Raw genomic sequence first — 27,721 nt, forward strand, 5'->3', positions numbered from 1 at the left:
CAACAAGTGAGAAATTCTTCCCAGTCTGTTGATTCGTGTCAACCAATCAAAGGGCGAGAATCCAAAATCGTTCAACCGTGAGCCCTCATATACTCTCATTTCCCAGACGTTTTTTGGGTCCAGCAGCTGGGATCTATAAATTATAGTCGAGTTTACAAAGTCGCAAAACTGTCGGCCTTAGATACTATAACTGCTGCTTGCTTTAGCTTCTGAATGAGTAGCAGAACTTCCGAATTAAAGAGGGCGCTATTTTACATCTCGTCGTCCGTTGTGTCCACCACCACACCATCCAGGGGCCGGAAAATAAGGTTTGTTGGAATTTCATGTAAAAAAATTACTAAAAACATATCAAGCATTGTAATAATAAAATAAAAAGCATACTGTAAGTGTATTTCATGCCTGACCTATATAGCATAGGCCTATACTACAGTACAGGCAAGCAGGGCTGATTTAATAGTGATTGGCCTACCTAGGTAGGCCTAGGCCTACCTAACTAAGTAGGCTAGTAGGCCTCATTTATAAGGGGCCCATGTAGTAGTTATCCTAGCTAGTAGGGGGGTCATCAGGGTGTCAGATGAAATCGGTCGTGCTTGAAATCGGTCGCGCTTGAAATCGGTCGCGATAAAATCAACGTCCGGTATTTTGTATGGCGCGCCGCTAGAGCTATACTTTTGATGATATCGGTCGCATTTGAAATCGGTCGCGTTTGAAATCGGTCGCGCTATTTTGTATGGATCGAGCGGGATGCATGCTAGAGCGGGATATACATTTTTCGTTTATATAGATTTAATTGATATTTTTTAGGAACTAGATTATTTATGTGGATAATTTTTACTTGGTTAATAAGTATTTATTGTCAATCATTAAATTAATTTTTTTTTTGTATTTCACAGGTCTTTACAGATTTACGAACGGCGTATGAATGTGAGACACTGAGTTGCACTTACTTAATTATTTACATTAAATGATTATTATAAATGAAGAAATAAAAGATATTCAAATTAAAATCTTTAGTAGGCCTATCGCCGACGTATATACGTAAATTATATATAAATCATACTGTCAAATTATAGAAACAGTGCTTTATTCGGAATTATTATGGATAAGCAAGCCTGTGAGCTACAGCGATTTTAATTGCTTTTGCTTATCCTTGCCTCCTTAGATTTCCACGTGTCTTGATTTTGTTACCTATGTTTTAAATGTAGGGCCTATTTCGATTTTAAAGGCTAAATAAAGAATGAATGAATGAAGATGATCTCATAATCGCGTCGAGCATCTATAGCTCATTGAATCGTTTCACATGCAGGAGGCCTATAGACGTTTCAAACGTATGGTTATTAGTAATAGACGTCATCTTTACCTCGCCATGGACAACGATCGTACGTGTTTTGTCCATGATTTAACACTAACAAGTGCGTGTTTTTTAAAAAGGGGAAACCCCGTCAGCAAAATAACGTATTGTTAGGGGAAACAGCTGCACGATCATAGAAGGCGCATCTCCACAATATAGCTTATTCGGGGGTTTATTTCAGTAACTCGCCTTTTAACCATCCGCATATAATGATCATTTTACTAAAAACTATTTTAAACATTAGAAATAAAAATATCAACAATAATCATTATAAATACATAGTAGAAAAATAACGCTTAAAAAAGAACGATGTTTCGACTCCATCATGGAGTCATTATCAAGTCCAATGAATAAAATTTAAAAAAACAACTAATTAAATAACACAAGCCAAGGGTCAAAGTTTAAATAACAAAAGACCTATAATCATTATACACTTAATATTATCCTACATAACGGATAGAAATAAAATAGAAATAAAAATAAGGTGATCGAATAGTATGTTGTTAACGACATGGATATGATATAATCTGCCACAGTATGCCCAAGTATAAAAATGGATACGCTGGCTTTACGGGCTATATTGTAAAAATTATTGTTTTTAAATAAATTGTTCTCTTTTACGTAATTGTTTGCATAATAAAAGACATGACAGACGTATATTCTCTATATAATAATATATTAATTACAGTACAAATAAATAGAGGTAAATTATTATATGCCTAATATAACATTATGCCTAATATAATATTTAAACGTGTTTTAGAAATGGCCATTTTGAAAAGACACAGTCCTTCTCCGAGACCTGTGAAATACAAAAAAAAATAATTTAATGATTGATAATAAATATTTATTAACCAAGTAAAAAATATCCATATAAATAATCTAGTTCCTAAAAAATATCAATTAAATCTATATAAACGAAACATGTATATCCCGCTCTAGCATGCATCCCGCTCGATCCATACAAAATAGCGCGACCGATTTCAAACGCGACCGATATCATCAAAAGTATATCTCTAGCGGCGCGCCATACAAAATACCGGAAGTTGATTTTATCGCGACCGATTTCAAACGCGACCGGTTTCAGACGCGACCGATTTACTTGTAAACCGTCATCAGACAATCGGGACCACGGACGATCGGGCCCAGACGATCGGGCCCACTTCAAAACGATCGGGCCCAAATCGTAAGACGATCAGGCCCATCAAGGGTGAAAGACGATCGGGACCACAGAAGATCAGGCCCAAAACATTCTCGGAAAATGTTAAAAAATAATTATTCGATTTAAACTCAGAAAAATATGAAAATACGTATTACCGAATCAGGTTTCATGCAGTGCATGTGCTATTAATTTTGTCGCGAGAGAGAAGTGAAGTTATATCACACAGTATAGAGCAAAAATTTAACACAAAAATAACAATCAAAATCAATCTCATTTATTCATAATTTGAGAGTATTTGGTAAGAAATACTTAAAACCAGAAGTGTTAATTGGGGAAAATTATGATAAAATCAAAAAAATCTAATTAACCTTTTTAATTAAAATCCTAATTTATGCAAGAAAATCATTAAAAGCAGAGAAATGAAATGTGGTACATTATTTTATATAACACAAAAGACTATCGGGCCCAACGCTAAGACGATCGGGACCAACTGGTAAGACGATCGGGCCCATTGTGGTTCTGAAAATACTGGACGATCGGGACCAACTGGTAAGACGATCGGGCCCAACACATAAGACATAGTAGGGCACGTCTAAATGCAGTTTCATGGGGTGGATGCATATCCATGTAATGCATGTGTTATTTTTAGGCCTACATATGGTAACATTAAATAGGCCCTAGGACTAGTAGTATTGTAATGTATCATAATCTGCATACGGATGAATCCGTTCTGTAACCATATTAATCCATCCTACTATCCTATATAATTGTGTTATTATTTAGTGTACATGCTCTTTAATTTATTAATTTATGTCTGAAGCCTAATTTTTAATGTATTGGATGTAGTATTGTAGACCAATTACCAACTAGACATCATGGCTGACCAACAGCCTGAACATGAGAATGATGAACATTTCACGCAACTGTATTCCCACCAAGCTGCTATGAATGCCGACTCACTTTTAGATCATTACAGTAAAATGGACGTACATTCCACATCTGGCAAAGTTCGTTTAAGTGGCATTATCTGTACGATAGGTGAGTATACTGAACATCAATTGACAAAGTTACAACATAAATGATCAGTACAGTATACAGAAACTGGCTCAGATGACATGAGAGTACATTACATTAGCAAAATAATAAAATATATAATAAATAGTCATATAATATAAGAACAATATCTGTTTATGTTGGTTGTATTTTATCAGAAAAAAAAAAAAACCAGACTGACCAGTATCCATTTTCCACTTCTTTCCAAAAATGGCATGGGGGAAAATTCCGTTATTGCAGGATGGGATGACAGCCAATACTTTTGTGTCAAATGGTGCAAATCATTTTAGATTATTAAAGCAATAAATAAGTATAGTACTAATTTGATTTAATATACAGTAATTAAATATTTTAAATGTGTTATTCTGTTTTATTTTAGGACCAGCCTCAAATGATGTTGTCAAACTTGAAAGCATGATCAAAGCCGGAATGAACATCGCTCGACTCAACTTCTCACATGGAACACATGATGTATGATTTATTTATTAACATAAAACAGTTGAACAATACCATTACTGTGTATGACCATTTATAGTTGATTATACTGTACTTGGATTAACGCAATCTTATTTATAAATTTAGCCTAAATTAGGGGCTGGCATTATACTGAAGCATGGTCATATATAGTACTAAAATGAAAAATCTGTATTACATAATATACAAAATAGTAAAATGCAACTTTTTATATATATATATATATATACATTATATATAAGGGTTTTTTTTTAGTATCATGAAAGCATTGTTAATAACATCAAGGAAGCCAGATCAAGGTTTACATTTTCAAGGAATGTAGCTATTGCATTGGATACCAAAGGTCCAGAGATTAGGACTGGCCTACTCAAGGGGGTAAGTCTCTTAACATTATTATATTGGGCAGGGCCGTAGACAGCATGAGGCAGACGAGGCGCTCACCTTGCACCACCCACCCCAATTTCCCAGCAGATCGTCATATTTTATATTAATTATTATTATATTAAAAGCATCTTTTCCTCATCTGTTTTTAACCTCTCGCTACGGCCTTTTGATTGTATTATTGTGCGTTTTTAAACTTGATAATTACTATAGCTTTTAACATAGGTAACAATATTCTTTTTTCCATTGATTAATTTTTTTTACTCGTCCATCTTTTAACTTCTTTATCCGTTCCTTCCAAGTGAGTAGGATTGTTTGCATCATTCTCTGGTTTTTACTCTTGCAGGGTGGTTCTGCCGAGGTTGACCTGAAATCTGACAACAAGATACGTCTGTCATTCGACGATGCCCATGCCGAATGCGGAACAGAAGAGTGCATCTTTGTCGATTACAAAAACATGCCAAAGATTCTGGACAAAGATTCTATTGTTTATGTAGATGATGGTCTTTTATCATTTAAAGTTGATCATATTGATGATGGTAACATATTCCTCTTTATAATCTTCTTTTAATGTTAAAAAAATGTTAATATCATGAAGAAAAAAAACACACTGATGATTGATAAATGTATTCCTTCGGCTCTACTACAATTTAAGGTGTTACTGTCTGCCTACACATTACATTTTATGTGAAAAAAAAGTGATAATATTTTAATTGTTATAGCGCCCTCTCTTGTTTGGTGATGCTTTCATAAATTCTCTTTTTTCCTCTATTTAATCACTTTTCCAAGTTGAAACCTCTGACATTTTCATATGTTTGATAAATATCAATATAAATGTTCAGATATAGGTGATATTTTAGCGTAGTTTACTTTACTTGCATATGCTATCTTTAATATTTTCACATCTTAGATTTGAAGTTTATAGACTGTACCATTATAAATGGGGGTAGTCTTGGGAGTCGTAAAGGTGTAAACTTACCAGGAGCCAATGTTGATCTTCCTGCATTGTCCGTAAAAGATAAAGCTGATATTGCTTTTGGTGTCAAACATGGAGTAAGTAAATTAAACAAGCAATTTATTTTTAATTTATTTTCAATCTTTCTCATCTTGTATGTCTGTTATGTGACCTGTATTTTTTTATTCAATTTTTATTTTTTGTTTATAATTGTGACAAGTGTTTTCATACCTATTGACATGATCCTGACTCAGTTTTCATATGAACAAATTTATCTTATATATTTTATTATCAATTGAAATAAATGGTTGAGAGAACCATAGGGCTGCTAAACTTGTTTTTCAGGCAAGGAAATTTGATAATATCTCTTCTTTGCTATCACAACTTCACTGGTTGCCTGTTATACAGTACAAGATTGCAACCTTTTCATATAAGTGTCTTTATGGTCTTCACGATCTTATTAAACCAGGGAGGTATAAAAATATATGTTAACACCTAGAACCAATCTAAAATCTGTGCTTCTTTGCTCAGGCATCAAAGAATTAAGTAGTAGTAATAATAGTTTGGGGTGTTTTTTTAGGTAGATATGGTGTTTGCTTCATTTATCCGTAAAAAAGAAGATGTACTAGCAGTTCGCGAATGCCTGGGGAAAGCTGGGAAGGACATACTGATTATAAGCAAGATTGAAAACCAAGAGGGATTAAAAAAGTTGGTTGAACTATTTTTAATAATTATAAATAATTTATAACTAATCCATTATCCACTGTACATTGTCACAATCAATCATAGTAATAGGGACTTTCAGATCGTCACGTTGACTATGTCGACCTCGACATGATTACATTATTTTGAGGCATTGCGCATGCGCCATGTCTTCTCCCTCGTTTACTTGCTGGATTGAGGGTAGGCAAATTATATTTGTGCATAGAATGATCCAAACATAATGTAAAAATCATCAATTATAATCATTAGTTCTTTGATCTTTCTAGTTTTGATGAAATTTTGGAGGTGACAGATGGTATAATGGTTGCTAGGGGTGATCTTGGTATTGAAATTGATGCCGAGTTGGTTTTCTTAGCACAGAAGAAAATGATTAGTTTATGCAACAGAGTTGGAAAGCCAGTTATTTGTGCAACACAGGTACAATTCTATGTTTTTTTATATACTATTATATAACTATCTTGAAAGGGTGCCAATTCAGTTTTGGATTATTATAATTTCTTATAAGCTAGAAATTATTTAGCACACTGTTGAAATAAAGAATGCATGAACTCTGTTTTGTGGCTGAACAAAGTGTCCCCATCATACCCACTGAATAGGTGTGTTGAAACATATATTTCACAGGAAAGTGTCCCCTGAATAGAGGTGTCCAGAAGAGGAGTTCTACTGCATTATTTAAACAATAGTATGTAACCTAAATTAAAGAAATTCAAAAAAAGATGAGGAGGCAAACAAAATGCAAAACTACTTTTCACAAAATAAAATAATAGTAAAACATTCTGCTGAAAGATAATATGAATTTTATTCTAATGGATATGTTGAATATAAATTTATTAGATGCTAGAGAGCATGGTTAAAAATCCACGGCCAACTAGAGCGGAGACCAGTGATGTAGCTAATGCAGTGTTAGATGGATGTGATTGTGTTATGTTGTCAGGAGAAACAGCAAAAGGGAAATACCCTGTTGAAGCAGTTAAAATGATGCATGCTGTAAGTACAACATTCAATGAAATAATTTCCCTGTTATTATATAATTAGTATTTTACACAGAAAATCAATACCATTTGTCAATCTAGGTAACTCATGAGTCTTTTGGTATAAAATGGTTGTTATAAATACTGTATATATAACTTATTTACTAGGTGGCTCGTGAGGCTGAAGCAGCCATGTACTATAAACAGACATATGAAGAGCGAATTCATGAGATATGCGCTCCAACTGACCCAGCGGAGACCATTGCATTAGCAGCAGTAGGTGCATCATTCAAATGTCAAGCCGGAGCCATTATCGTTCTTACTGAGACGGGAAGGTAGTGTATTTTATGTTAATTTAAGGTACAAATCTTCAAAACAACATTCTCATGCTTATAATTATTATCCAATTATTTTAAACCTATAGAAGATATTATTTTAATCTAGAAAATATATTTTAAGCCTAATTTGATAAGACGTAATAAAGATAATAACTTGTATCTCAATGACAGGTCTGCGCATCTGATATCACGTTACCGGCCAGCAGCACCAGTCTTAACAGTTTGTCGAAGCAAAGTTGTTCTCCGACAGTCACATTTGTGGCGAGGGTGCTTCCCGATTTTTTATGACAAACCTGACCAGGTAGATTTTGAGAAGACTATGGATGATGAATTTGCGTTTGCGACTGAGATTGCAAAAAAACGAGGCTTCCTTTCAGATGGTTCATGTGTCATCTACATTTCTGGATGGTGCAAAGGTCAAGGCTTTACAAATACCATAAGAGTTGTTCAAATATAAATGTCTTGATTGTTTTATTGTCATTTCTACTAGAGTGTTCTGGTATTTATGGGTATTGCCGATTCAGCATTATTCATTAAATTTAAATCATTAATTTTTTTTTTTTACTCAGTTCTCACAAAAAAGAATATTTTAAATTTGTTACCATTTGGCATTTCATACTTAATGTCTATGTGAATTTATGTTTAGCCTACAAAAGTTAGAAATTCTGTAGGGTCAACAATTCTTGTATACTATTTAAAATTACTATGGTATATCTGCCATTCTGGCCAGCTCAGAGGGTGTCCGTATTGAAAATACTACATGAATACCAACAGTATAAAAAAGTTGTTACATATAGTGTAAGGGTCATTAAACCATGGCCAGTCTGGATCTTTTTAGACCAGCCTGTTTTTTATTTAATAAAAGGTAAATTAATTACTGTACAGCAGTATAGGCCTATAAATATATATAAGCTCATGTCTGGCATAGGCCTACGAGCTATAATAAAGAATTTTCAGAGAAATCATGTTTTGGTAAATTATTAGATATAGTAGAATGTTCACTAATCAACTTGGTACTTATCTATATTATTGTAGTTAAGATAATGTTTTTAAACAGTATTTAAACAAATATCACCTTTTTTAGAGTACTATAAAACATTCCATAAATAAAATTACAATGTTGAAAACTGAAATACAGTATAAACTTAACAGGTGTATTGGACAAGATATTTTATTCTACGATGTTCTTAAAATTGTATATGCGAATATCAATAGATATGACAGGATAGATAGTCTGTACAGTATATAATGTTCATTTAATGAAAATAAATAAAGTAAGATTAATAATAATGACCAACTGTGTTTATGTTTCTACTTTTTGTTTCTTATCATTATTTTAAAGTACCCCCTCTATTTCAATTATCTTTCCAGACTTTTTTCGTTCTTTTGATCGATCCTCCCCCTCCCCCTGCTGCAGAGGATGGCCAGGTAGGTGCTTGTGTTGGGATATGTAGTTCCACAAAATAGCATATATAATCACATTTCAATATTCCTGATCTTTTATTCGTATACAAGTTTATTAAGTGATAGGTAGGTGAGTGTTTGACACAAAGACAGCAGAGGCCTAGTAGGCTAGGAGGCTACTCTACTCTATTATTAATACTAACTAGCTAGGCCTAGGCTTATGCCTAATCTAGCCTAGGGCCTAGGCCTAGGCAGTACGTACTACAATAGTAGGGCTGGGCCTTGGCCCTAGATCCGCTCCTCCTACTCTCTAAGCCGGGACTAGCTAGATGTCATAAGCCTGCTGCTGCAATTAAAAATGTGTAACGCAATTTGAATTTCTTTTGCAATTTCAAATTGCACAAAAAAATCCTTGCGCAATTTCAAATTGCACATATAGGCCCCTATTCCTAATTAATAATGACATTATGCATCAAATTTGTTTAATTTCAGATTTGTGAATATGATCAACAAAACAACCATCCTAAAATCTAAGCATTTTCATTGGTTATTAGGAGCAACAGTTGGTGGCGGAGTTCTCGTTACAATCTTCAATGACAACAGAAGTAATAATAGAAAACAAAATTCAGCATGTATATCGTTGGTACAACATGCAACGTGTGACAGTCAATTTATAGAAAAACAAAAACTGCTCTCATGTAGACAGCAAACGCTGAATGAAGCCATCCAGAAGTCAAAAGATTTACTCAAAAGAATTAAGGTTTGCCAAATATCTGTTCATACTGACTCCAATTTAGGCCTAGGCTAGTACCAGAAATCTAAATATCTCAAATAATATGATAATATCAACAAATACACATTTTTTTAACACATTTATTCTTTTCATTTAGGATGAGACCTGTTCACCTGGAATCTCTATTTCAGTCAGTGTTGATGGGGAGACTGTATGGAGTGAAGGCAAGCTATAATTGAGTTTTTGATTTATTTTTTTACCTTATATTTTTAGTGGATAAATGTGGTAAGGTATAGGCCTAGAGTCAATCTGTAAAAGAAGCGTGTTTAGGACTATTTAAATAATTTAAACTTTTCTTTTTGTGATGTCACAAACATTTTCTGTTTAACAAATTTAGCACAAAGGTCACTTACATGAGTAATATTCATTGATGAACTAATTCCATTTTTTTGAATAGTTTCATATTTTCTTTATTTATTTTTTATTTACCAGCCCCTTGAAGACCTAGTTTAGATTGCAGAAAGTGTTAAGCTCACAGTAATCTTAAGTTTTGTTGGATGGGAATTATAATAACAAAACAACATTTTATTCTAGGCATAGGATATGCAGATGTTGAAAATCGAGTAGCATGCACACCCCAGACTGTGATGAGAACGGCGAGTATTAGTAAACCATTGGCAATGGTAGCTGTGGCTAAACTGGTTGAAGAAGGCAAATTAGATTTAGATAAGCCTGTACAACACTACTTGCCAGATTATCCAGAAAAAACATGGAAAGATGAAAAGGTAAACATGCTAATACTAGAAGATGACCTATAAGTAAAGCTCTGTTGACAAAGAAGTGTGCCCAAATATGGTAGTGATATGCCAAATACGGTAGTGATATGACATAATCATGTCCATATATGGGCACTTAAAACTCACATAAAGTTTGATAGTGTAGACAAAGCTTACTATGAAACTTTTAACTCTAAATCTATGTCTACACTATCAAACTTTATGTGACAAAAAAAGTGATGTGCCCATATATGGACATGATCTCAATTGCTACCATATTTGGACCATGTTTAGGCACATCACACTTTGTTTATCAAACTAGTTTGGTAGTGTAGACAGAGCTTTACATTGTCTCATACAATGCCTCAGGTTTCCATTTATTTTATACCTCCATGGTAGTACTGTATGTGTGGTATTTTAAACTTTCTTAACTTATAGTTAACTTTCTCCAAACCATAAATGATTGGGCTGGTCAGAAACGTCCAGTATAGATTATATTTGCAATAGCAGGAAAGACCTTTGAGACCTAGGAAAAATATGTTTTTTTTTGTTTTTATTTTAAAACTGTACACGATTTTGAAACAGATTTGACACAAATTTGTTAATATCTGTTTAGGCTTTACCATAGACATATATCCTACTTTCCAGGTTACCATAACAACTAGACAGCTTGTTTCTCATCTAGGAGGTATTCGTCACTATGACAAGAAATACATGAAAGATGAAAGCAAAGATGGTGAAGCAAAACAAGAGAAAAAGAAGGATAAAATAAATGAAAAGGAAAATGGAAAAAAGGATGAAAAAGAAGCAAAAGTGAAACTTTCTGGAGATTCCATTTATAAGGAATTTTTTAACAAGAATGGATGTCCAACGATTGCAAAAGCCTTGGAAATATTTAAGAATGATCCATTGATTAAAAAACCAGGTATTGTAAAACTGGTTGGTAGAACCACTATTAAAGCCCCCTTCCCTACGTTTTTTAGATCTAATTTAAGATCACAAACTATATTTAATGTAAAAATAATACTATATGGTCCTATTGCGATAACTTTTTTCGTCTTTAAACGGTTAAAAATGTGAAAAATAAGTCGATTCTAATAATTACAGCGGCCCGCTATAAATCCCAAAATGCATTGCGCGCGGATTGATATTTTTGTTTTTCACCTGTAATTCGCCCATTTTTCGATCGATCGTGAGGCCAAAACAAATGGAAGACTCCTAACTTTTCAGCGAAAATACCGGGTTTTCCCCAATTTGTATCAACGGAGTCTGGCAAAAATAGAAAGACAATTAATGCAGCAACTATACAACGTCAGGCTAGGTATATAGCTAGCGTACGATGTTTACAAGCTAGGCCTACAAAACTAAGCCTAGCTAGGCTAGGCCTAAGACCGTCCACGAGAGGTCGATTGCCGCGAGCTACTTAGGTAGTGCATTGTTTCTCACTTTTTATCATAATTTACCATAAAACGTACATTTAAGACAAGGAATGACATGGTTTAATGTTTTTAAAGTGATATATATGTATTGTTTTCCAAAAAACGTCCAAAATTGCAGGGAAGAGGTCTTTAAGTGTACGATTAAAGCTTGGTTTCCACTTGGATACAATGCAACGACGTAGGTGCAATGCAAGTGTGTTGACCAATCATGAGCAACATTAGGGATTGGAGAAATTACTTGGGTTGCGCTTATGTCCATGCGTTGCGTCATAGTGGAAACCAATCCTAATAACTGTGTACACACCGTGACTAGGGGTTGGCTTTAGTGTTAAAGCATACAATTGCTCCTCATTCATTTAGGTATATCGACTGAATAGGGTATTCCAAACGGTTACACTGTAATCATAAAAATCTATAAGAAATAATTTTGAATCTTTTCATCATCAAAAAGCGAAAATCACTGCATGGGAAAATCATAGAGTGTACAATAATTGTTTTAAAATAAGTAAATTTAAATTGATATTATTTTTCTTATAGGTACTGAATTTTACTACACAACGCATGGGTGGACGTTAGTTAGTGCAGTAGTTGAAGCTGCATCGGGAAAAGATTTTATCAAGTACATGACTTCCATATTTGCTGACTTGGGCCTAGCATCCACCCAACCAGAGTATCATAAAACACTAATATATCATAGAGCAAGGTAAAATACAGTGTCCATGTTTTTTTTTATGAATATATAAAAATGCAACGTACCTACAATAATGATAATTGTAAGGATATTGTACTAGCATGTGAGAGGCATGGGTTTCGAGATCTGTTTTTGCCATATTGCTTGTATCCTTGGTAAGGTACTCATTTTCTCCTTCAGAATGGGACATGGGCCAAATCTCCACTTTAAGAGACATTTACTGAAGAGGCCTGTATAAAGAAAAAAGATTGCATTTACAGTACAAAAGAGCTTGGTTCTCCCTTTCCAGGAGTATTGATTTACTGTAGCTTCTCTACTACACAACTTGTTGATTATAATCATCGTATTTATATTATTACATGGCAACAAAAGTTTGTTTATTGTAAATATATATAAATACAGAACAATATCAATATTTGTTTCAGACAGTATGCATTGAACAGCCGTGGTCGTTTAGAGAATACAGCGTATGTTGACAATTCTTGCAAATGGGCTGGTGGTGGATTTATATCAAATGCACCAGACTTGGTTAAATTTGGCAACGCCATGCTGTATAGTTCTCAATACAATGCAAACAGTCAAGGTAACTTTCAATATGAAATAGGAATTTGATAAACCATGTCAGAAATGAAACCGTGTTTCATAACTTATATTTTTTTGTGCAATTATGTGTGTGTAGATAATATATTTTATTGTATATCTATTTATTATTTTACTAATAATTGTCAATCTTCAAGAAGAATTTCTGTTGTTATTTTATGATGATGATGGACAAATAAAGCATTTCAGTATTCAGTATTCAGTATACTATTAATATGTAGGTGTGTTAATATGAAATTGGGAGTAAAATGTTTTTTTATCTCTGAATTTTAAAATCCTCTTAAATTTGATTACAGATTGCGATGTACTACCAGGTTATCTCAAACCAGAAACTATTAAAAATGTTTGGACACCAGTTCAAAATACAAAATGTTCTTGGGACAGTGATGGGTCTTATGGTATGGGGTGGTGTGTAGTTGATTATCACCAGAAATATGGGTCATGTAAACAAAACAAAAGCGTTCTATCACACACTGGGGGCTCTATTGGTGGCAGCAGTGTATTACTTGTGATGCCATCAGATGATACTAAGGAAAGAGATGAGCTAGGCTCTCGTAAACCACATCCCAGAGGTGTGGTGGTGGCGATCCTAGCAAACATGGAGTCTGTGAGCCTGTATAAAACAGGGGTTACAATCGGTAGTAATTTTAAACCACTTTGCTGGAATAGTATACCTCAAAGTATTAATTATATTTATGAAGATTCATCTATCAGCCTAAATAAAATCAAAGTCGAAAATATGGTGTAATAAGTCAGCAATTTATCTAGTGTTTTAAATTTGACTTAATTTACAGTACAGGATTAATTAATAAATAGAAAAATTGAATAAAAAAATGAATTTAATATACAGTATGTAAAACCCAACTCCATTGAACTAATTTGATAGGGCTGGGTTTATATGCAAGTACTATCATGCAGTCTTTTGCAAAATTACCCTTAAATTTGTGAGGTGAACTTTATATACTGTATTTTAGGATAGGCTCATACTAGAATATTACAGAACACACTAAATCATTGTATTGTCCCACTAGATAAAAAAATAATTCGATTTCAAAAGATTGTCGCACATAGTGATTAGTACTACATACTTCCAAATGTTTGTTTATCTTATTTATAATGTAAAATGAATATTGTATTTTTATTGTGAGGTGGTATTGGGAAAATACATTATTATCAAATTATGTATCAAATTTATACATATATTTATTTTGATATTTTTTATGTTATTTGATATTGAATAAATGCATGTAAATGAAATACTATATGAGACTTTAATAAAAAGAAATTGAACAAAATATTCTTACTTGTGTGGATTAATTTTGTATGAATTCTGCCAAAGGCCATCATTGTCATATTATTCATTGATTATATTATTGATTTATGTATACAAAAAGTTCATTAATATTGGCTGACTAGAATATGAATAACGGACAAAGCAGCAATTAAAATGATTGTAGTTTCTGAAATATAAAAAAATTGTCTGTTCAACCATGGAGGAGGGATCCCAACTTGATTAGTCACAAATTAAGTATAACTTTCATATAACCATTTGTTATTTAATATTAATGGGAAAATGGCTATAATTTTTTTTTAGTGAATATATATATTTTTTAATGGTAATTGTATCAAAAGGAGGTTTTCCTGAGAAATGAATGAGTGAAAAGAATGAAAATGAATGATAATACTGTGATGGTGTTAATTATATACTGTGCTCATATTTTCATTATTTTATGGCATTTATGAATAATTTGAATTGATCGCATAATTTTAAAAGTGTAAGCATTTGTCTTTTAATGTATATTTCCAATATATGCAGTTACTGTTTATCATAACAAAAGAATCTAAACAAAATGTAATATAGTACCATTATAATATTGGTTCTTTTGATCTCTCACGCTCTTTGTTCATTAATTTGGATAAGTTGCCGAGCTTGTGCGCATGTCAACTATAGCCGATTCGTCAAAATGGCCACCTCCAAGGAAGATGTGGCGAAAGACACAATTGCTATAAAAAGTGAAAATAGGTCCGAAAATAGAAGGAATATTACAAATTCAAATGCAGTTTTAGGATTATTAACATTTGTTATTCTTCTACTGGCCTGTTTAGCTGGATTTAGCTCTCGCCTGTTTGCTGTAATTCGGTTCGAAAGCATCATTCACGAGTTCGATCCATGGTAAGCATGATAATTATGAAAAACTAGGGGCCTACCGGCGTTTCCTGGTGGTTGCTGGTGCCGGTTGTAGTGTGATACGTTGGGAAGATGGGTGGGTGGTTGGGTATTATATGGAATCACACTAGCCTAGCTAGTGGCTATGCCTAGAGAAATAAATGTGGTAGAAGCTGTGGTATAGCATTTTATATTAACACAGCCTCATGAGATTAGGGTTGTGAAGTGGGAGGGGCATGCCAGTCAACACAATTTTAATATTATTAAAACAATATTTAATATTAATAATAATAATTAATATGCAGTTGTTTGTAGGCTATCTACTATGTTTATTCATTAATTTAGCACGTGTGATTTTAACATTTTTATTAATTAGGCCCTAATTACTTAGTCAAAAAAATATTTGTGTTATCATGGATGAAATTTTTTTCCTCCATATTGTTATGGAGTTTTATTTTAAATTAAAAGAAAGCATTAAATTAGTTTTATTATAAGTTTTGCCTAGGCCTAGTCTATAAAATTACGTGAAACTTTTACTTTTTGATTAATCATTTTAAAATTACGAATAAGTATTTTCCACTGCCCAACTGCAATCACATAGGCCTACATGTACTGTTGATATTTTAATAAATTTCTTTTTTACCAATCTTACAGGTTTAATTATCGTGCCACTCGTCATATGGTAAACCATGGTTTCTATAACTTTCTTAACTGGTTTGATGAAAGAGCTTGGTATCCCCTTGGTAGGATTGTAGGAGGAACGGTAAGTATATTATTATTATGATATACAGTAAACCATTGACTTCATATTCAATTCAAGGAATACCAATTTATGAAAACCATTAGAAAAAGCTAGCAATCGAATGCAATGTTCCTTCCCTAGGGGGTGAAAGCGGAGGCAGGGGCCCAGCCATAGATATTGCAAAAGACAGCATATTGGGTTAAGTTTTAAAGCACTATGAAACAGTTGACTTAAACACTGAGCAATGTTGACAATGAGTAAATATTAAGCTGCTCAACCCAGTATTGTACTGTACACTTGCTGAACAAACATGTGATATTTTGAAGGAATTAACTCTTAAGATAAATTGAGTTTAAAGACATAATCAGGGAATATTTCCGTCAGTGTATTACTTTTATTTCAACATTTTTCAAGAGGGAGACTCAGCCAGCGTGAGTTGATACAGTATCATTGGGCCCTCAGCAAGACAAGACAACAAACAACAAACAACAACAAAGAATTATAAACATGTAGCATAGCCAAAGGCTACAGAATACCACCTTATTGACTATGCATTTATCATCTAGTACCAAACCATGTTTCCTACTTCAAATTAAGACTGATCACCAATTACAAAAGTACAGGAATCCAACACACTGACATTTTCTGACCAAAGTATTACTTACAGAATTTTTTATTTTTTACTGAGGAACTTACAACTATAAAATAATAATTTATTACACACTGCAGTGTTATTTCACATTATTTTTACACTTTGTTTTAAAAGCAGGTCAATCCATGTAGTTACAGTTATAATGGCTATGAATATATTTCCTTTATTGGTTCAGTTAAAGTTTCACACATGATAATTTCTTAGAAGAGCTTTGTGTTATAATTGAATAGTAAATCTTATGACTGTCTATGTTAAAGTGAAAATTATTGGAGACACTAATAAATTATATAGATACAGTACAATTTGATTTAATTTAATGGATAAGTTTACACTTTTCCTGCTGTTAATTGATGCATATTTAGCATTATTTATGTCCACAGTTTGTAATCATAAATCATTTTCAGTTTCTGAATTTATACTTCATATTAAAAATTACAATGTTTGAACAAAATGCAAAATAATTAATTTCGGTTGGTATTCTGTATAATTGTCTAAAAATGATTATCGCACAGTGAGGGTTGGTTATTAACACGACAGACATTAAAAAGCCACAAATAAATTGATTGCTTATTAATATCATTAGCAAACTAGACAGATTTTGTTGCATAATGAAAATAGTCAACAATCATATAGTAGCTTAATATTCTCTATAGTGTTGCACAGATCACCCAATCTTTTCAAGCTTGTTTGTTACAGTATGTACAATTTCAGTAAGTCTTTTATACAAGCCTTTTGATCTAAACCAAGAATATTTGTTTCCTTAGGTTTATCCTGGTTTGATGGTAACATCAGGAACAATCCATTGGTTTCTTCACGCACTCAACATTCCTGTTCATATACGTGATATCTGTGTTTTTCTTGCACCGTTGTTCAGGTATGCAAAAAGAAAAAAATGATATCTCATATCACCACTACTAATCTAATCTAATCTACACTACCACAATTTATGTGACAAAAAAGGACATGATGATGTCATATCACTACCATACTTAAACATATCACTGCCATACTTAAGCATATCACTACCATTTTGGGCACATCACACTTTTTTTGTCAAACTAGTTTGATAGTGTAGATAGAGCTTAATAAATTTGCAAACAACTTTTAGAGACATCATCAACCCAATTACCACCAGCAACCCTCAAGGCATGTTTTACCAAATATTTAGAGGGTGCTATTTTGTTATTTATTGTCATTTATGAATGCCTCTCAGACCAAGGGGTACTTAAATAAGCCGGTATTTCTTAGAAGTAATGGTGTCCCATTGGTACAAAATATTCTCACGTGTTTTTATTCGTCGTTTTCCAGCTTTGAACTCACTCTAATGTGAACCAGCTTTGAATTTGCTTATTTTAGAATGTTTTGAACGGTTTTGCACCTGCTACAAATCCCTAATTGCATTGAAAAAATGTATGAAAGCTCTTAGGATTTATAGAAAATTTCCTAATACATTTTTCTTCTCACGATGTCTTGTTAGAGTAATGTGTTTGTTCATTGTTAATAATCATAGTAATATGTAATATTCAGTAGTATTTTTAATGTGTTTTTTTTTAAACTAAATTCTTATCAGTCAGAGGTGGGTTTTTAATGTTTTTTTTTAAATTTAATTTCAGAAAATTATTTTACATGGAAAATTTCTTGATAATTTTACAATAATTTTTTTTTTATTGTTTAGATTTTTTTTGCATTTATTTGTAATTACTGTTTACTGTGTATACTAATTTTTTACTTTGTATTATTTTTGTTTGTAGTGGTCTAACAGCTTTGGCAACATATGGGTTGACCTCTGAACTGTGGAGCTCTAGTGCAGGTTTATTAGCAGCATGCTGTATTGCAATAGGTACAGTAGGAAGTGTTTGGTTTTTGTTTTTTTCTTCATAATGTAATATAGTACAAAAAATAAATGATTCTATCATAGATAAATAATAAGAATAAAAATGGTAGTCGTATATATAGCACATAATATAATGTTTATAAGCACTTTAAACACAAAAATAATCCATAAAATATCCTAAGATAACCAAAAAAAAAAGAAGAAAAGCATAGGAACTAAAGTCAAGCAAATTTCCTACTAAGATGCAATATATTATTATTTCATATTACATATTGTTGTTTCATTTTGAATTCCTATGACATATTGTCAAAAGTACTATAGCAATATATACAAGTATGAATTATTTACCAAATGCATTTTTAGAAAGAATAATGTATTGTAAATTGCATCTGAGCGGTTCACATTATTAGAACATTTCAAGGATTTAGATAATTTCAATTTTATGATGAAGATAAAAGATGCATCAGAATCTAATAACTTTGTTAACGAGTAAACATTATCTTTATTTGATTAACGTAATCATTATCTAATACTACTAAAATGTAGGTTAATTATTAATTACTACTTTCGATTTTAACATTCTCCATAATTTACCAAATGTTATTCTGATGTACAGTAAAGCAAACAATTCAAACATAAAATTATTAAAGCATTAAAAACAGATTTCTAAACATTTGTATTATCTATATTTTATATAGTTCCAGGTTATATTTCAAGATCTGTAGCTGGATCGTATGATAATGAAGGAATTGCTATCTTTGCATTAATTTTTACATATTACCTCTGGGTGAGTATTTGTACTTTTACACGATAATAATCCTATGCTCAAGTATAATCCCACCCCTGAATTTAGAATAAATTAAACATAAAACTTTGTTATATATGCAATCCTTGTGTAATCCTATCCACTAATTTCCACAAACCTTATTCAGACTATTGAGACTTATTATATATACAATTATATTTTTATTTTTAACATGATGTACTGTACTTCTACCTACAAAATTAATACCATCAATGTTGTAAATTTAAACATAGAAGAATGTAAATGTTTTTGGCTGAGTTTTTCATTTAGTTAGTTACTTGTTAAAGTAACAACATTATACAATTTTTTGTAAATGATTATTAATATTTTTTGTTATTGTAGGTAAAAGCTGTAAAGAATGGATCTGTTTCATGGGCAGCATTAACAGCTCTTTCATACTTCTATATGGTGAGCAGTCAGATATTTATTGCAATCTTGTAATTTGATTGGATGTTACAGTATAGTAAATTACATGATACTGTTATTTTGTACTGCCGTGACTATCTGTAGTTTTTGTACTTTCTGCAAAAAGACACATAGAAAATCTAGCAATTGCTGAACTTGTAATAAACTCAACACACATTTAAAAACATGGATAGTCTAGTTTTTAGAATGCATTAATTTGGAACCTTTGAAGACAAAAGAATAATTAGGTTTTTGTATTTTGTATTTATTTCTATTTTGGCCATTTTACAGTTTCAGTGTAAAATATAAAATATCAAGGGGACACCTGGGCCAAACAAATTGTCCCCATAATAGTGTGTCCCCATAATAGTGTGTCCCCTGCAGTGTTAAATCACATATTGCAAAATGAGTTTCTCTTGAGTATGTGTGCCAGTGGATAGTGTAATTATTATTTTAAAACCTCATTAATATAAACAATTTTTTTTTGGCAGGTTTCAGCTTGGGGTGGTTATGTTTTTATAATTAACCTTATTCCACTTCATACGTTTGTTCTTTTGTTGATGGGAAGGTATTCTCAAAGAATCTTTGTAGGTAAGTACATGTCCTCTTGTCAACGGTCAGTAAAACCCAGACAAAAGCCTTCCAGTAACTGGCCCATTAGACCAGTCAATCGTTTACAGATGCCATACATAATTTTTACATACAAAGCAAGTTTTGCCAGTAAAATTGACTTTTTGTTTGTAAAAACACTGATTTACTGGTGAGATGGACCAGTATAATATAATAACCCTATGGACACCCCTGTTAAGTTTACCGAGTTACAAATTTTAACTAATGTATATTTACTCATATGATTAATCCAAGATATTTTAAGTTCAAGTTTTGAAATGAACCCTGGTACAAGAACCAGTCTTTCACTTATAGACTCATTTAGATTAAAAGCCATTGAAAAATAATGAAATGTGTTAACCGAAGAATGTTTTCTATTCTTTGCAGCATATAGTACATTCTATATACTAGGTACATTATTTGCAATGCAAGTGCCGTTTGTAGGTTTTCAGCCAGTTCGGACAAGTGAACACATGGCTGCAGCAGGTATGCCATTTGTATACATTCAATATAATTTCAAGATAATTCACCTATTTTCCTGATAGCAAAATAGAACAGTCTTCCAGGTCACACTGAGATTGTTTTCCATTTTAATACCTGGATAAACGAACATTAGCCTAATTCTCATCAAAATCGAACAGTCTGATTTTTAAAAAAGTTATTTGCTACTGATAAATTACATTGATGATTTGTCTAGGCTCTTTATGTTTGATTAAAAGTCAATTAATAATTTAAATTTTTTTAATAACTTATATAAACTATACAAATATTTTAACTTGTCAACTTTATATTTTTATTTTAGGAACTTTTGTCTTACTGCAAGCCTACGCATTTTTTAAATACATTCAGAAAACCCTGACAAAGCAAGAATTCACATCACTGTTCTTCTTCTCAATTCTTGCTGCTGCTGGGGGTGTCTTTGTTAGTGTTGTTATTCTTACATACAGTGGTAAGTAACTTCTACACTTCAGTACTGCTTAGCTTACCTGGAGAAACCTACATTGGCCTATTCTCTCCGAGAAGAGAGCTACATTTGGTTTGTGTAATTTATTTTGCTAATTTTTATAATAATGATATTTTTACATACACCCATTTTTTTTATAGGTTATGTTGCTCCCTGGAGTGGTAGATTTTATTCTCTTTATGATACTGGGTAAGTAAACATTTCTGCATTTATTTCATGATATAGAAATGAAAGAATTTTATTTCAAGATGGGGGTACAATTGTGGTAGCTTAAGTATCGAACACTTCCATTAGTTAATGGTTATAATTTAGGAATTAGGAATTTCTCCCTGTATCTACAAACTCAACATTTTGGGACGGTCATATTTTATTCATTCAATTTCCTGAATGATCATAATCAAAACGGTTTGGTCTACTAGCGTTCCTGCTTCCAAAAGTCATTCATTCATAGAAGCACTGATGAAGAAAGTCTATCTGTGGTGGCTATAGAGTGGTCCTGGGACATGACTATACTTCGGCTTTAGTTGATAGAAGTTCGAAATGTTATTTAATAAGTTGTTCATGGATGTATTGCTTTTTATATAAGTTTTAAGATTTTCAAATTCCTTTGTTTTCTTTCAAGATATGCTAAAATTCACATACCGATTATCGCATCAGTGTCTGAGCATCAGCCAACAACTTGGGTATCTTTTTTCTTTGATCTTCATATACTAGTGTGTACATTCCCTGCTGGTCTTTGGTTTACAATTAAAGATATTAATGATGAAAGAGTTTTCAGTAAGTATCTTTTAGTTCTCTAGCAATCCCCTTTAACATACATATATTCTAAAATACTTCATCTATACACTAGAACCTTTATTATATGGACAACTTCAAGACCCAAGAAAGTGTCCCTTTATACAGTGATGACAGAAGCTGTTGGCCTCTTTTGCCACTCCTTGGCGCAATCTAGCTATTTTTTGCCTTGTTTTGTTTGTATAAATGTGTTTGCCGAAATTAATAAAATAAAAATAAATAAATAAGCATTTTTAATTTTATTTTATCTTTAATTCCAGTTGTTTTATATGCAATAAGTGCTGTGTATTTTGCTGGTGTCATGGTTCGACTGATGTTGACGTTAACACCTGTTGTATGTATACTGTCATCAATAGCAATCTCAAAGTTACTAAGTGAATATCTTTTGGATGAAACACCTGAAAGAAAAAGAAGTGTGAGTGAGAGTGAAGATGATGAGGAAGAGATTAAAAGAAGAGAGAAGCTCTATGATAAGGTAATATATAACTGCTATCTACTGTACAGAGTACGTTTTGAGTATGAGTTATATGTGGATTGTCCATTCGAGTAGAGCTGCTATCAAATGGCTATCGCTTGTCTGTCCACAACAGACTAAGATGGACCTGTGCACTAGGATGGTGCACTAGTTTCATATGAGCAAGAAGTCTACAATGGACTTCCAGTTTTAAGTCCCTTATCCAAAATAATCCTTGATTGAGGAGACCTGTATTCCAGTAAAGATAAGTCAAATTACAAATTGGTTCATATGGTCCAAATGAACATCATATCCAAAGTTTACCAAAATTCAAAATGACCACCATTACTGAGCCAATCTTATAGCTATAGTTTGTGGCATCTCTGCCATAATAGCTTGGTACACTCTTAGCTATTCTACTCATAACATAATTTACATAATAACACTTGAGAATTGTAGCATTCATATTAAATGACTGATTGCTTTACAATATTTGTATCAAATGACTTGTTTATGCTAATTGCTTTGCAATATTCATATCAAATAACTTGTATGCTAATTGTGAGTAACTCACTCTTATTGGGTAAGTAAAGATGATGCACAGTTCACACTAAAGATAAAGATAAATTATGTTTTTGAATGCAAATTATAATCTAAAAGGACATCAATGGTCTCATGTAACATGGTAATGCATTTGTATAAATTTACCATATACATTTGAAAAGAAAAATATGGGAGGCAAAGAAAATTCATAAAATTTATATTTTCTTCATTGTTATGGTAAGGTAAAGTCTAAGCTAATGCTAACGGCCGTGGTGCCCATCTCCATTTCTTTAGCGTTTGGGCCAGACTCCACTAAGTGTGTATGTTTGTGGGGGGTATGCCACTCCTCCCGCACAAACGAGTCTGATTTACCTTCCCAGTACTTTTTACATAACCGGAACAATGTGGATAAAGAATCTTGCTCAAGGACTCAACACTGCAGTGACCGAGCCGGGGCTTGAACCGACAACCTCTTGATTGCAAGTCCAATGCTCTAACCACTGCGCCACAGTGCTCCACTCATTGTTATGAGTACAGTATATTAAATTCCTACGTTATTGTTAAAGTTAACTTCAGTTCTTTTATTCGGTGCATGATATCGCAATAATTACATTACATCATCAATAATATCATTTAAATAATCATATTATGAATAAGGTGTTATGATTATTTTTAATAATATTAATTTATTGTTATTTTATTTTTTATATACTATATTTTAATCACAATTATTATTAAAGATTAAAGATATTTGTTATTCTCTAATTATTACCAGGCATTTTGTACTGCAAATATCTATACTTCATGTGCTGTTTTTTGTCATGTACCGTAACCTGCAGTCTTGTTATTAGGGTGTCAAGCTTAAAGTATCATACTTATTTGACCTCCTTTCACACTTCTTTGTTTTTTTAAAGTACAAGTATCTCTATATATTTTTTTTTAATTAGTTTGATTACCTTATTGTTTATTACTATGATACCTGTTCATTGTTTCACATAACTTGTATTATTTTTGAAGTGTGAAAAATTGAATAAAAGAAAGAAAGCTCTGTCTACACTAAAACTTTATGCGACAAAAAATGTGATGTGCTTATACAGATGGACATGATGATGTCATATCACTACCCTATTTGGGCATATCACAAACATATTTGGGTACATCACACTGAAACTAGTCTGACATTTTTTATCCATTTTAATGTTCTTTCCCTTTCTTAGGCCGGTAGTAATAAAAAACCATCAAGTAAAAACAAAAAGAAAGAAGAGGATGAGGAGAGTGTGAGCAGTAATCTTAAAGTGTTTGTAGTTCTAGCCATCTTAATGATGCTGATGATGTTTGCTGTTCATTGTACATGGGTTACTAGTAATGCATACTCTAGTCCTAGTATAGTGCTTGCATCATATAACAATGATGGGTAAGTATTGCTTGCTGTACATTATGTATAGGTTACTAGTATACAGACATTGCCTGCTTACGCAACTCAATCAATATCAAAGTCCTTAAGAATTTGCTGGATTTTATATTTCTAATGACAGGGACATGAAAATTAATCAAAATAACAATTCTCGCAGCAATAGTCATGTGATGCCATTTCAGCCAATCACATAATTACATTTGGCTAATGTAATATTAATGCATATTCTATTCCTAGTATTGTAGCATTATATAACAATGACAAAAGTAATATAAGAATGAGATGTGAAAGTGATATCTTGCTGAAATGGTTAATTCCATTAATTGTTAATTAACAATAAGTATATTGTGTATGATTGCCCATTAAAAAAAATGTGATTGCTAAGATCCTATAAAGCTGTTGAAATGGTGGCTTGCTTGATAGCTTGATTTAGGTGTTACATTCATCAGTTAAGCTATCCAATGTAAATTAATGTATTGAATGTAATTTTGAAAGCGGAGAGTAGACCTTGAATACAGAATCCAATGCTTTACATTAATATTTCCAATGATGATTCTATTTTTAATTGCTTCAACAAAATTAGTCAATTTCAAATACTAGTTATACTGTATGTTGCAAAATTTATAGATTTTTTTTTTATTTATTAAAAATGTATTTAATATAATAATGTATAATGTTCTATTTGCAGATCAAGAAATATTCTTGATGACTTTCGAGAAGCTTACTATTGGCTGCGTCAGAACACGGATGATAATGCTCGCATTATGTCATGGTGGGATTATGGCTATCAAATTGCTGGTATGGGCAACAAGACCACACTTGTGGACAACAATACATGGAATAATAGCCATATAGCTCTGGTAAGCTTTTTACTTGCAGCATATGGAATGAAGATAATTATTAAATCACCCTTTCAACACACTATTAAGAAGATTAAAATGGTATAGACACATAATGATGTTTTACCAATGAAACAAGCAATGAAGGAAACTGTAAATAAAGTAAAAAGACCGCCAGGAAGACCAAAAGAAAACTGGATATTAAAGCCAAATAAAAAAAGATTTAAAAGGAATACATGTAGACTTTAGTACAATAACAAACCATCCTGCCCAAAACAGAAAAATATGGAAACAAATCGTGGAAAGCATAATGTCTGAATGACGGAAAACGTTTCAAGAGAGAGAGGTGTTATGACCCAACAATCTTCTTCTTCTCTCTCTCCTCTCTCTCTTCATCTCCTTAATAGAGGAGTCCCCTGAATAGTTACTGGCCATATAGTGTTAAAACATATATTACCCCTCATTTGTTTCACAAGAAAATGTCCCCTGAATAAGGATGTCCCCTGAATAGACGTTCTACTGTTATTAAGTACATTTATAGACCAATACCTTATTATGATGTTTAAATTTGAACACTTGTTTTATTCAGGTTGGCAAAGCAATGTCATCCACCGAATCCGATGCTTACACAATAATGCGCTCACTCGATGTCAATTATGTGCTAGTTATATTTGGTGGCGTTATCGGTTACTCTGGAGATGATATCAACAAATTTCTTTGGATGGTTCGAATTGCAGAGGGTGAACATCCAAAAGATATAAAAGAATCTAACTACTTCACACCACAAGGAGAGTTCCGTGTTGATAAAGCTGGGTCTCCTACACTCCTCAATTGCCTTATGTACAAGCTATGCTATTATAGATTTGGAGACTTGCAGGTAAGTGTTCAAAAAGATGTATTGTCCCCTTGAAAAATAATTAATAACAATTTTTTTGTTGAATATGCCAAAAACAAATTTACTTACCTGAAAAAAATGTGATTTAAAGCAAAAAAAAGTCAAATTGGCTGCCAGCCAATGGATTTTTGGTTTAATTTGTTATTTTATAAGTAAAAACATTATTTTTTTCGGGTTTGTTTTCTATGGAAGTGATTAACTTGATTAAAACTACAAAATAACCTATTCAAAGTCTGATAATTTAATCTTCATTGTTCATGTTTTTGGGGGGAAAATACATCTTTAATCATTTTGGAATTTTCAATTGGGTCAATACTTACATTTTCTGGGTGCTTTTAGTAGTTCCTGCATTCATCATCATCATTATCCATTTTCAACCCACTGCAGTGTGAAGGCTTCTCTAAATTGACTCCGTAACTGTCATAATTTGTGCTGTTCATTAAATTGGTATAACCTGGATGTGAATTCCTTGAGTAATTTTATCATGCTATGTCACTTTGGGTTTTCCTTGGTTCCAAGGCTTTATGCTTTGTTACCAAAAAATAAATATGTCTCTTTCTAGAAATGTTTATAAAATACCTTAATATTAATGTGATATTCTTCAATAGCTTGATTTCCGGACACCAGCTGGCTATGATAGAACGCGTAATGTAGAAATAGGCAACAAAGATATCAGTCTACACCATCTAGAGGAAGCCTTTACGTCGGAGCACTGGCTAGTACGGATTTATCGAGTTCTTGAACCTGACAACCGTATCGCTGCCAAGTCTGCTAAGAAATCAACCAAGTTAAAGACAACAAGCACAATAACCAAAAAGGTATGTTTTTTTTGTTCTGAATATTGAGAATCATATTCTTACTATCTGATTGGTTAATTTTGTATCATGTGTCATTCAGTATTAGTTTTATTGCACAAAAGTAAAACATAAACGTTCTATTGGTTCTGTTTCATGGTTCTATTGTATTGTATGCTCATTTTTTTCTCTAATAATTTGAGATTTTTGTGCATTATTTGTATACTAAACATTTATTTCTAAATTAATTTTAACACTAGATGGTTACAGCATTTATCAATTTCTTTTTCAGACTTCAAAAAAGAAGAAAGGCAGCATTAAAAATAAACCTGTTGTAAAAAGAGGGAAAAGAACACGTTCAAAAAAGAAGAGCACAAAAAAATGAAAAAATCTTTAGATTGAATAATAAAGTTATTAGTTGCTAATCAATTGCTTAAATATTTTTTTTGGTTTGGGTACTCTGTGCATTAACACTCATTTTTTTTATAGAATTGTTAAGAATTCGTACTGCCAATTTGTTCCCATGTTGGGTAGTTTGGGAAGAGGGGTGTGTTTATTTGAACCAGGTAACCATAACAATATTTGACACTTAATGTTGTATTTCCACCAGATTGTCTGTATTGTATCTCCACATATGGCATTATGTGTCCATTATCAGGCAAATTCAGTAATACATTGTCACATATTACCACATATGGTGCCAGTATTATGTTAGGGTTAGATTAAAGTTATGGCCTATGATTCAGACATCACATGTT

General features: G+C 32.4%; 3 protein-coding genes across 7 annotated transcripts; all 3 read left to right on the forward strand.

Annotated features, from left to right (window-relative positions):
* Positions 1–249: 249 nt before the first annotated feature.
* LOC144835269 (pyruvate kinase PKM-like) lies at positions 250–8,657 on the forward strand. Its single transcript, XM_078690376.1, has 11 exons — positions 250–308; positions 3,360–3,551; positions 3,946–4,037; positions 4,296–4,415; positions 4,768–4,960; positions 5,332–5,474; positions 5,957–6,084; positions 6,366–6,516; positions 6,934–7,086; positions 7,239–7,405; positions 7,580–8,657. The coding sequence occupies exons 2-11, from the start codon at positions 3,389–3,391 to the stop codon at positions 7,863–7,865; spliced, it is 1,596 nt and encodes a 531-aa protein (XP_078546502.1). The 5' UTR covers positions 250–308; positions 3,360–3,388; the 3' UTR covers positions 7,866–8,657.
* A 104-nt stretch (positions 8,658–8,761) lies between these two features.
* Positions 8,762–14,585, forward strand: LOC144841651 (serine beta-lactamase-like protein LACTB, mitochondrial). 4 transcript variants are annotated; one of them, XM_078698072.1, is made up of 8 exons: positions 8,762–8,836; positions 9,305–9,572; positions 9,703–9,769; positions 10,140–10,330; positions 10,970–11,246; positions 12,298–12,463; positions 12,877–13,034; positions 13,348–14,585. In XM_078698072.1, exons 1-8 carry the CDS (start codon positions 8,829–8,831, stop codon positions 13,797–13,799), a joined length of 1,587 nt encoding a protein of 528 aa, XP_078554198.1. In that variant the 5' UTR covers positions 8,762–8,828; the 3' UTR covers positions 13,800–14,585. The 4 variants fall into 4 exon arrangements, with proteins under 4 accessions (XP_078554198.1, XP_078554200.1, XP_078554199.1 ...); XM_078698074.1 differs by having other exon boundaries at positions 8,826–8,938; positions 13,348–14,584; XM_078698073.1 differs by having other exon boundaries at positions 8,827–8,942; positions 13,348–14,584.
* A 433-nt stretch (positions 14,586–15,018) lies between these two features.
* Positions 15,019–27,388, forward strand: LOC144841697 (dolichyl-diphosphooligosaccharide--protein glycosyltransferase subunit STT3B-like). Of its 2 annotated transcripts, none has more exons than XM_078698077.1 (17): positions 15,019–15,224; positions 15,873–15,981; positions 17,377–17,486; positions 18,364–18,452; positions 19,145–19,233; positions 19,594–19,659; positions 20,148–20,247; positions 20,653–20,751; positions 21,068–21,214; positions 21,370–21,418; positions 21,852–22,006; positions 22,285–22,499; positions 24,239–24,435; positions 25,124–25,295; positions 25,864–26,151; positions 26,778–26,987; positions 27,256–27,388. In XM_078698077.1, the coding sequence occupies exons 2-17, from the start codon at positions 15,898–15,900 to the stop codon at positions 27,346–27,348; spliced, it is 2,163 nt and encodes a 720-aa protein (XP_078554203.1). In that variant the 5' UTR covers positions 15,019–15,224; positions 15,873–15,897; the 3' UTR covers positions 27,349–27,388. The 2 variants fall into 2 exon arrangements, with proteins under 2 accessions (XP_078554203.1, XP_078554202.1); XM_078698076.1 differs by having other exon boundaries at positions 15,092–15,224; positions 26,778–27,000; positions 27,268–27,388.
* Positions 27,389–27,721: the final 333 nt, after the last annotated feature.

Source organism: Antedon bifida, chromosome 1 (genome assembly GCF_963402885.1).
Source record: "Antedon bifida chromosome 1, ecAntBifi1.1, whole genome shotgun sequence".
Lineage (NCBI taxonomy): Eukaryota > Metazoa > Echinodermata > Crinoidea > Comatulida > Antedonidae > Antedon > Antedon bifida.